The 11,564-nt window shown below is 40.3% G+C and overlaps 1 protein-coding gene across 2 annotated transcripts; it reads right to left on the bottom strand.

The window, feature by feature from the left end:
- Window positions 1-319: 319 nt before the first annotated feature.
- On the bottom strand, window positions 320-10,967 carry LOC139535162 (FMR1-interacting protein NUFIP2-like). Of its 2 annotated transcripts, none has more exons than XM_071334555.1 (4): window positions 10,703-10,967; window positions 7,489-9,147; window positions 6,021-6,053; window positions 320-5,856 (listed from the first exon to the last, which is right to left on the bottom strand). In XM_071334555.1, exons 1-4 carry the CDS (start codon window positions 10,860-10,862, stop codon window positions 5,804-5,806), a joined length of 1,905 nt encoding a protein of 634 aa, XP_071190656.1. In that variant the 5' UTR covers window positions 10,863-10,967; the 3' UTR covers window positions 320-5,803. The 2 variants fall into 2 exon arrangements, with proteins under 2 accessions (XP_071190656.1, XP_071190657.1); XM_071334556.1 differs by having other exon boundaries at window positions 10,721-10,965.
- Between the last annotated feature and the right edge of the window lie 597 nt (window positions 10,968-11,564).

The following is an 11,564-nucleotide window of genomic DNA, read 5'->3' as shown; positions in this document are numbered from 1 at the left end:
CAGGCACAGGAGGTTGGTAGCACCTTAATTGATGAGGACAGTGTCATGGTAATGGCTGGAACAGAATAAATGGAATCGAACTCAAATACATGGTTTCCGGTTGAGCCATTATTATGAGCCATCCTCCCCTCAGCAGCCTCCTGTAGAATCAGGTGCACTTCTTCAATTTTCCAAGTCCTGTCCCAGACCTACTGTGAAATCCTTTATTTCACAGTAGGTCTGAAATAACATTATTTCCAAATGTTAGGGTAAGGGAGAACAAAACAACTGAAACCGGTAAGGATTTTGAAAGGAAATGTAACACTAATGGAAACTGAAATTGTGAACACTGAATTTCTTTAATTTATTACATTGTTTGGAATTTAAGGGATATTATCATGCTTTAAAAATAAAAAATACATTTAGGTACTCGTAATGTGATGCATTTGTTAAACCATTTCAGATGTCACATTAACACTTAAATGTCAAATTATAAAACAAATACACTTTCTGCTGTTGCCTCAAATTCTGAGGGGTCAATTTACTTGGAGCAGATTGATAACTCATCAACAGGCACAACAAGATATGACAGTGAGAACTGGTACAGAGATGAACTTGGCACCACACAACTGTAATCTTCAGACACATATTCCGTATGACCACACCACCTTTCAAAAGAAGCAGTAGCACTGTGGAGTCCCAGAAATAAAACACTTCTTCCTTGTCGTTAACATAGTGATGCGTCTACAAATATCTCAGGTGCCAAAGAGAGTAAACATGCATGCGCCCGCCCACTCCCCCCATATGAAAACGTTATAACAGCAGGCATGGACAGCAAGAAGTGGGGGACAGGATGAAAATGGAGCACAAAACACTAAGTCCAGCATTTCCCATTACAGACAATCAATAACTGGAAGAAGCAGCACTTTTGGTATTTGTTATTATTTCTGGGTTTTGGGGGGGGGGGGGGGGGGGTTGTCCTAACAAATACAACAGACTCCCACAATGGCATTCAGCTGCTGTGGTCCCACCCAAACCTGACTGGCTCAAACAACGGGTTGCTTAAACCATCAAAGTCTTCCCAATCTAAGTGCATGGACCATACAGTAGCTGAATATCTGAGTTGTGTACTGTACCTTTGGCAAACTTGAAATAAGATAGATGTACTGTTTGACAACCATCTCCTTTACGTCGCACCCCTTTAACACGTGATGAACATCAGGGAGAAATTCTTATCAGGAACACTTGGTGTTCAGTGCTCACATCGCCACCATTACTATTTGAGGAAATCCATTGAACATAAATCATGTGTACTCTGAAAAATAGCAAAACTAAGCAAGGAGTAGGCTTAACATTTTCAGCCACAAGGATCTGAACATTGGGGCTTTATATAAAATTGAGAATTCAGCTTCAATGTACAGTAACGAAAATTGTCTTTAAAAAAGTATGTACGTGTTATGATCAAATGAGACAACCTAATTCTCCCCATTTTCCTTTGAAGCAAAGTATTTTCGCTCTGGTTGTGCAACTACAAATAAATGTGACAATTCAAAAATAAAACAGCTTAAACGTGTGTTAGATCAATTGAAAAGTGAAAGTCAACATTGCTCTACTTCAGACCATAACGACGGACTGACTAGAATATACCAGCAAGCAGTTTATTCAAACGCAAGCCCACTGAACAATTATTTGCAGGTCATATGATTGAGAGCTGTGAAATTCATTCAAAACAGCTAAAACGCACATTGCTTTCAGCTTCTTCCATGTCAGTGAAAGGAAGCAACAAAGGAAGCTGTAAGAAATGTTCAACAGCATTTCTACAAAATGTTGTAGAAAGAAATATTGGACAAAGAAAATGGCACATCATTTTAGTAACAATTTTCAAAACACAAAAAAATTCTTAAAATTACTGTAAAAGCATACTTTTCACAGGCACCTGAACATGGTCTTGAAAAAAAAAAAAAAAAAAGGGACACTTGCATATAATTGGAAGAACTCACTTTCACACCAAACAGCTAGGCAAAGTGGCCTAACCAATCATTCGGAACTCAGAGGCCCGTGTGAGTATCCTTGAGGTGCTTGCACCTCCTAAGGGGGTTGAAAATACAGAGACTCATCACTTTCATGCTTTTCTTTCATCACACCAACTCGTTCACTTGCCCAGCAGTGTGCCCATAAAACAATCTCCATTAAGAACCAGTTTTTGGTTTACAGGCTACAACACTATCGTTAAGTAATATAGCTATATGTTTTTCTGAAATGCATATACAAAAAAAAAAAAAACACACATTTTGCTTAAGTGCTTGAAGACTTTTGCAATATTTCCCTGGAGATCACTGATCCCGCTTAAAAAAAGGTCCAATGCAGCTGTTACCTAATATCAAATCATTTCTGGGAACAATTAGGTACCTTAGTGTGATTTCTTTTTGACTGTTTTAATTGAAAAGAAAAAAAGAATGAAAATAGCTTTTTAGCAAAGAACAATTTCTCAACAAAATAATTGCTAGGACTGTCTGGGAGTGGCCTGAGTGGGGAGGGGGAAAACTGACAACTTGCCTAGCTGTTACTGGCAGAGAGGTTTGGAACTCTTTCTTATTGGTCTATTAACTAATTTACAGCGTAGTGATGTCACCAGGCAGGCCAAAACTCCATCCCACCAACACAGGCTGAAATTTCTGGTCATTATCATCATTTACAACCTCAGTGTGGAAATATATAAAACATGGGAAATTACATTTGACTGCACAGGGCCTTTAAGAATCAAATTCAACATAAGGGGACATGTCTGAATCAAAACAATGAACAGATGAAGTACTTTGGATTGTTAGCGCACTTCTACACACCCACGCAAGAGACTGCTCCCCCTGTTTTACAAAGAAGCATAGGGCTTCTTGTTCTTCCACTCAGGATCAAAAGTAAAAGAGGGGTTAGAGTTATGAAAAAGACAACTTGTTTTGGCTTTTTTACCTCATGGTATGATCTGGTGTTTCCTATTCCAATATTTAGGGAACCCAGTAAAGTTACATCATCAACTGTGCATAAACAATCAAAGCACAAAAACCCAAAACAGTTTTAGCCGCTAATGTCCACCATTGCAAACTGGGTTGTCCATCGCACAAAGATAATTTCCGCTGCCAATCAAGTCAAAATAAGTGATATTTTCGCTATTGTGCAGCATTAGCAAAATAAGATATTGTGCTCTTGATTGAAGCTGATCTAATAATACTTCAACACACAGCATACAATGGAAGCAAAACAAAAGGTTTTAAATACCACGTCCCAGAGGTCTATCCTTTGCTTAGAATTCCACAGTGAAGTAACTTAAGTGTGTGTGAGACACAGTTTTGTACACAACAGGGGGTGTGTTTGACCTTCTTGTAGTTCCCTCTGTCTGCAAGAATAAGCCAAGAGGTTACCAGGAACCCCAAGAGAGGGCTGGACTAGGAATCTCAGGCATAGATTCCTGCCTTTGCATATAACCTGGACTGGGATTTAGCAGTGGGTACACTCAGAAATGCTTCAGCCCATGAATGACGAGGTAAAAAGTAGAAAAATAAAACTTAAACCAAGGACAGTAAGATCACACTGTCCTATTACAGGTGGAAACCGGTGGATATCAGTGTGCTTATTAAAGTGAAATTGCATGAACAGAGAACTTAAAGGTTCGAAGCCTACATATCTATGACAGCTGATTGCAAGCCATGTCAGTGTTTTCTGCAAGCAAAATGTTTTGGTATTTTAAATCACAGCTCTGTAGTTCATTATTAAATATCACTCCAATTCATATTTGAGCACAATACGAGGATCTTGTTCTGAACCATTTGGCAGAACACAATATTATCCAACTTTGTCATGGCTTTACCAATACTACCTGAGTGACATTTTGTATTTCGGTATTTATTCATTTATTTGTCTTAAAAAGAACAACAGTCCAAAGCCATTCTTAAAAGAAGTTAGTATTTCATGTCATTATATATATAGTATGTGTATCTGTAGTAATTAAAATATATATTTAAAAAAAGTGTTACATAAAGTGCTATTAATCCACACAATAACCAAATCACTTATGCTAGAGAAAATAAACTAAGACACTTCCTCCCTTAGCTCAAAAAAAATAAAACAAAAAGAGAGATTGTAGTTCCAATGACATTGTGGCTATCCACTCATTGTATTACCAAATGTGGCCTGCCTTGCCATGTATAGGCCTCTTGACACAACCACTTTGATCAAAGACACTGACTGGATGATACTGTATTATGAAATTATCACCACATCTCTACAAACAGTATAACAAAGAGTGGCTGGTCTGCGACATGAAATAATTAGTATTGCGATGGTTCTGTCATCTTTTCTTGGTTATATTAAACTGCGACTTCTCACGTCTCATCCACACCAATACTTTGTGCAAGAAATACATTGTCATAACTAGAGAGAAATTAAAAGACCAAATGCTGAAAAAGCACAAAGTATCCTAGGCTGAATAAGTTGGCTTGCAAATGAAAAGCAAATTGCTTGAGCAAGAAAATAAGGAAATGAGCCATTTCTCCATGTAGTATCAGCAAATATGGCCTAGGTAGGTCTAATTAATTACTGACATCTTGAGCCTCTTAGGGATCAAATACACCAAACCAAAAATATATATATCACATACATAGCCCTTGTGCCACAATAAAGTCACTTCTCATCTTTCAGAAAACTCCCACAATCAGGTGAATAGCTCAAGAGAAGCTACAAATTAAGGAATAGCCTACATCCATCTTAATTTGAAATTAAATATGTGGACTGACAACTGCAAGGGCTTAAGAAGAGTCAGAATAATAAACATAAAAGCAAAACACAGATGAAGACAATTATATAATAAAACAGTTTTTTCAACTGATTAGCATGCCTACCAAAAAGTGAGAACCGAACCACAAGATTAGGACCTGTCTTTAGAGAAGTGTCCAATTAGAATGAAACTATCTATGCTCTGGGAGTTTGTTCCTACTGTAGATCACATCTGAAATCGCTAAACCATACAAAACAAAATAGGTGTCAAGAGATACCCAGCAGTCAGTTCTTTGCTGGGCATAGTTATTTCACTAAAGTAATTAAGACAAATGCTTTCCCTCAAATGTATTCATCATTTAACCTGCAGCCTAACAGTCTTCTCGTAATCTTTCAGTTTCAAGGCATTCTTATCTGAGCTTATAGTTCATTTTATTTCAAAATGAATTCAAATTTGCACATATACTGATGTGCATGTATAAATCATAGCACAGATCTACATATTGGAATAATTTGAATGCATGAGGACATAAAATGATTGAGGCATCTTACTGTCAGACCGATACTCGCCATATAGTTCAATGGGCAACAGGATAAAGGCTTGGGAGGTGCAGTTTGGGCCTTCATCTTATTTCTCCTCAACACCCAGAGGAAGGCGCTATGAGACCAATGTCTAACACAGCAGAAAGTGTCACAAGTGTCCGTTCACATGGGAGACTGAGGCACCCAACATCTCTTTCAAGTGTTTGCGTCTTTGTGTAGTCCAGAGCGTCAGCAGAAGCTTCTGCGCTCAAATTAAATCCAATACTTGGATTTATATGTCCTCACATTACCCCTCCCCTTCCTCTGCGGCGATGCCCCCCACCCCCGGCCAAAAATGTGTCCCCATTATGCCATTCTATATTTCCAATGAAAGTCTGTCACAGGACACTCATCCGTCAGTCCCAATATCACAGTTGTCTCGATTTTGTTTTTCCAAGGGGATTATAACCGCCAAAAAAAGATAACTGCAGCACCCAGGTAGGGAGAAGGTTAGTGTTGACAGACATTCACTACCTCACTGATCAGGTCCATCCTTGGTCTTGTCATAGAAGACTACTCTTTTTGGATCTGGGGGAAGGAAAGGACAGAAATGTTTCAGTGTGTAGGCCCTGTGGAACTTAGTTAGCAATTCATAATGTATGTTATTCAAACTTCAGCTGTATACCTTTTGAACATCAAATAGAAAACCCAATTTCACAACTTTGAAAACACTATACAGAAGAGACCTTTACCTTGTTTTTGCAAATTGAAAACGTATTCCATTTCTGTATAGAAAAAACAAAAATCGATTAATACCTCCAGGTGCATAATATATTTTATTATTAGACACACAATTATGTGATGCTAAAGGATTAAAAGCTTTTGGTGCAAGTGAAATAGTAGGTTAAAGCTACCAATGTGTGATAACCAGTGCTCGACTTGGGCCAGAGCTGTTTGGAGTGCTGTACCGGCACCTCCAATTTTTTGAGAACTGCATACCGGCTCCTCTATGAAACAAAGTTGCCTATCGCCGGTCCGGATTCACACACAGCGTCAAAAAAAGGTTGATCAAAGCGGAATGAAGGTGGGACATGCATCGAATAGCAATAGAGAGTGGGCATTCATATCCTGATTCTACTTTGTTCAGGTTTATTTGCCACTAGTCTGTGAATCCGGTATATGCGTGCCAGTAGACTGAATTTGAGATTAAGAATGCGCCATGCCTGAAGGCGCAGGATGCGCTGTTCCAAGTTGTCAAATAAGGGAAAGTCATGGAATTTTAATATTGCGTTTTCGTAAATACAGTATATTATCAATCTATCAGCCATGATCAGAATTAGGCCAAACATTCAGCGTGTCTCTGTGTGTGCTGTGCATCATTTGCGTGTGTGCCAGTGGGCTGTTGCCTGAGGAGGTAGCCTATAAAATAATGATAGACTAACTATATAGCCAATTCAAAACATAACTAGTCATACTACAAGCTCTCTCGCTACTTAACCATTTAGCTATAAGCATTAATGTTGTTGATGCCTTTCCACCAGCACTGTTGAGAAATAAATCTGATACCGTTATTGGAAAGCTGGGATTCCTCTATTGAAACAGTAGGCTAGCCATGTAATTCCGACATCAAAAATATTCGAATAGCCTAATCGACAAACAACTTCTATGCTGTGCATAGATATTTAACCTTATAAGGTTATAGATAAACATGTCTTAGTTAGGCTACTTCAAAGCAAGGTAGCTAACTTATCAATGTTATTTCTGATTCACTGAATGAGGGAATAACTGAATAAATACAAAAGTATTTGGTTGTAATATTCTATATCAAGGGTGGCCAACCATCCTATAGGAGAGCTACTGGGTGTGCAGGCTTTTGTTCAAGCCCCGCTCTAAAACACAACATTGTAGCCTAAACTTCAGCTGCTCATATAGAAAACAGACCAGCAGCCTTCTAGTGTCAATACCACATTTATGCAGACTTTTTCCATGTAGGAGACACCACTAAATATTGGTCATGGAAATTTGGTTAGAAGTCATGAAATTCCATCAGTCAAAATGTGTATGAACTCTTAACAGTGAATAATCAGATCTAGCTATAGCATAATGTACATTTGTGAACATGGTCTAATGGACCGGCACCGCTTTCATCCCAAGTCAAGCACTGGTACTACCATTTGTTATGCGTTTATAGAAATGACACAGCAGAGCAAGAGGACTTACCTTTAGTGTGATAAGTAACAGCAGCTTTCAGATCAAACAACCCCCAGCTACCTCTGTCCAGGCTCTTAGAGTGGGCCTGCTCTTTAGATGGACCCAACACCAGGTTGGTCAGGGGGGCCTGTGCAGGCTCATCACTAATGTCTTTACCAGAGGCCAACACAACTGCACCTAGACCCTTCGCCTCGCCCTTTGTCTCATCCGGTCCAGACAGCTGAGCCTTTGCCCCATCCTTTATTGTAGCAGGGAGGCAAGCTGGGGCACTAGTCCTTTTCTCTGAGTCTTGAGCCAAAGTGAGAAGCAAAGGCTCTGGGATTGATAGGCTAGCGTCAAGGCCTGGCTCAGCTGCAACCGCAGGGCATGGCTCCCCTTGAAATGTGACCACCGTAGCCTTTCCCTCCACAGCAGCCACTGGCCCGCTTCCTTCTTCTGACCCCACATTTGGCTCATTGATGAAGGACAGCCCCCACTGATTCTGGAAGATGTCCCCCAAGGCTTTCTGATTTGTCTGAGCAGCCGGGGTGTCCACTTGGCGAGCACTCGGGAGCACAGGTTGCATATTTAAAGGGTTTAGGGGGTAAATGAAAAGAGTACACTTTCTCAGATCTGCTGTAAGGTTGGTTGAAGAATTACAGTCATTGTCCAAAAAGGATGCTACGTTCTCCCCGCATGGGAGAGAGGGGGCTGGTGGAATACTACTAGCAGCAGGAGTGAAGAAGGTACCGACAGAGGGATAACCATTTCCATCTCCAGAAACAGGACCATTAGTAATGCTAGCTGAGGTGATGGTTTTCATAGCAGACATGGGGACCTGTGATAATCTACCAGGCACCTGAGGATGTACCTCTCCTCCAGCTTGGCCTGCTTTGTTGAGGTTCTCCTTAACTTTACTTGCATAACTGATCTTGGGCACAATTTTAGCACTACTGTTGTCCACAGGAAATACTGGAGGGGGCTTGAATAAAGTCCAAGAGTCCTCTTTTGTAGAGGTTGAGAGCTTGGCTTTGGGCCTATCCTCAAACTTTTTACCAAAGGCAACTGCAGCAGTTTTACTGTCTGAGTTATTCCTCTGCAACTCACCCATAGCCACTTCTGGGGCCCCCATCTGCCTGACTGCTGTCTGGGCATCTGCTTTATGGACAAGTCTCGAGTTCACCGCTTTCTCCATTGGTTCAAGTCCAGAAGCCTCTGGCTCCTGTGTAGCATTACCCTGCTGCATGGCTCTCTCCTTTTCGCTTGTCACATGCTCTGTGTTCTTGATGCTGTTGCGTCTTGCCTTGCGTTTCTTAGGAGTAGTATATCCACTTTCTGAGCCACTGCCATCGTTGTCAGGGGGTGACTTGCTGGAGTAACCATTGGTAATATGAGCAGAGTTTACCACCCCATTCAGAAGCAATGCAGACTCCTTGTCCAACAGCTTTCCCTCATAGTCATTAGTGAAATCCAAGTCCTTGTGGCTGTCCATATTCTTCTTGTGATCAAAACCTTTGTTGTCCATTTTTGAAAGAGTGGTATAAACCTTTCGTGTTGACTTCTGTTTTACATTAGTGTTTATCAAATGTCTGTTACCATTGCTGTTGGTGGGACGAGGGATACAAAAAAAAATATTTGCAGACAGTATCTTCTCCCCCTCCACGTCACTGGTGTTTATTTTCCCATTGCCTGTAAACGGAAACAAAATAAAATTGCACTGCCAGTGATACAATAACATGTGGACACACAAACATATAAGTCCAAGGAAATTCCATAATTCCCTACCACCTCTCTATATCAAAAGGGACTAACAGCCCTAATCTGTTTACAAGACCTATGCAACCTCGAAGCTCCTTTTGCAGGAAATATGGTAAGGTCTTTATAAGACGATGCTGTATCATGGCAATTTAGACTGAATAGGTCAGCTGGTAGCAAGCAACCATGCCAGTACCCAGATCAGATTCCCTTGAACATAGTAGTCCCATAGCCTACTTGTTAACAGATACCATACTTAAATCACTTCAGGAAAACGTGTGCTGTATGTAGAAATAGCCATTACCTACAGTCCTATAACTTTTGGTAACCTGGAAGGTGGTTGTCAGTGTGACTGAGCATGACTTTGCTAGCTAATTGAACAGTATTTACCACACTAGCGTCTAAAGACAAAGCTTTCAACTAAATTAATGATTTGCCATCTTGCTCCTAAGATATCTGTTTACAATATGAGTGAAAAAATAACATCTTAAGTAATGTTATAGAATAACAAATTGTGTTAAGCGTTTTCTTCTCCTTATCTTAACTGAAGCGAGGGTTCAATGTATGCACAATTGTTTGCATGCATACCATCAAGTCTAAACTAGTCTAAAGAAACTGGTACAATTACATTTCAAATCATGTAGCTAAAACATCAGTAAGCAATTGTTTCAGAATTTTTTATTAAAAATCTAAATCCTATGCATCAATCAGCTAACTAGAAAGACAATTCTGTGTTAACACTCCTCAGGTCATCTACCCAGGCTAACATGTTTGCGTGGCTTCATGGATAGTTAGACGCAACAGGCCCGACCAAGCCGCAGCTGCGTAAGTGTAAAATGTCTGGCACTAGCTCCAGTAGTTATTTAAATCACTGGAAAGTCTCAAAATTAAGTTAAGTAACTAGGCATCTTACTTTTGTAGCCCTGACTGTAGCCAAGTGGTAATTTGTAAACAAAATAACATTGAAACTTATTTTATGCTCGCTCTCGTTATTAGGATTAGCCAGCTAGCTCGTTAGCTTCCCCGCTTACATTTTCTAACATGGCCGACAGGAAATGGCAATTCAGAACATTCCAGTGGAGCCGGCTTGTTTTTGTTAACAAAATATTTCACGGAATTGATACCAAATTGGCCCTTACTTTGTGGGGTAAACTCAACGTATTCAAGTCACAAAATAATTTAACTACAAAATGACTAATTAGTCACACAGGGGAATTGTCAGAGTACCATAAATGTAGAAATGGGTGGTAAAACCGGCGCACAAGGTCAATCCCCTCTGTCAAACCACCAGCGACAGCTGTCACGCGACGTTTAACTATCCCTAAACTAGCCATACCCAACTCTAGTCACAGCTAACTAATAGGTTAAATTTATATTTACCAGCTCGCTACCATCCTGCTATGACTGTCTTGCGAGCTAGCACGCTACATTGACGTCGGTAATAATGTGGCTATCTAGCTAGTTAAGTAATTTGTATTAGCTGGCTAACTTTTCCGGATGGCCCGACCTGTTTTCTTCGTCTGCGTTTCCTGGTACTGGAAGTAGATCTGATCATTTTTTAGAGATGATTTGTATTGAATATGATTTCTTTCTTCTCCATAGTGGTGATATCGTCTATCTTGTGCCCGATCTTTGGGCTGTTCCTCCATTGAAGTGTTATAGAATATCCGAGTCCTTCTACCAGTGTGCGCCGTAGCTCACTGGGCAAGTGAAGCAGAAACAGGGACCATCTCAATTATGTCACCCCGCGTCCTTTCTCCTCGTCTCCTTCTCAAAACCCATTGGAGGAGAAGATCAGAGGGGCGGTACCTCTGGCTTTCTCATACAATGGGTTTTGAGAAGGAGAGAGGACGCGAGGAGAATTCAAATTAAGATATTCCCACAGTCTACTGTCCAATCAACGCGACTGACAAACGGAAGCTATTCGAGGCCTCTGTAAACGTCAGCAGTATGTCTAAAAAGTATCAAAGTCTACTATTTTTGGTGGTTCCCCACCATCATTGCAAACAGAGGTATTGTAAATACATACATATACAGGTTGAACAAAATAATAGTTTATGCGAGATTATATAGAATTCAAGCAAATGTGAGATGCCACAAGTGGTCTTCACGACCTCTGAGATCTGCTGAGACCATAGAGCTAGATAGAGGACTCATCTTCGTATCTGGGCTATTATGGCATCTGTGACAGCATGGGCAGCGCCATTGAGGCTATATTCATGATGATTTACCCGCCCGCCACCTGCAGTGCTGGTGTACTGAACCAAATCCTGCATGTCATTCATTTATTGTGGCCACTACATGGTGGTGATATAGCTAAAATCTATTTACAAACCAAAGGCATTCAAATT

This window comes from Salvelinus alpinus, chromosome 1 (genome assembly GCF_045679555.1).
Source record: "Salvelinus alpinus chromosome 1, SLU_Salpinus.1, whole genome shotgun sequence".
In the NCBI taxonomy this organism is placed as follows: domain Eukaryota; kingdom Metazoa; phylum Chordata; class Actinopteri; order Salmoniformes; family Salmonidae; genus Salvelinus; species Salvelinus alpinus.
This window is presented reverse-complemented; position numbering and strand designations above follow the sequence as displayed.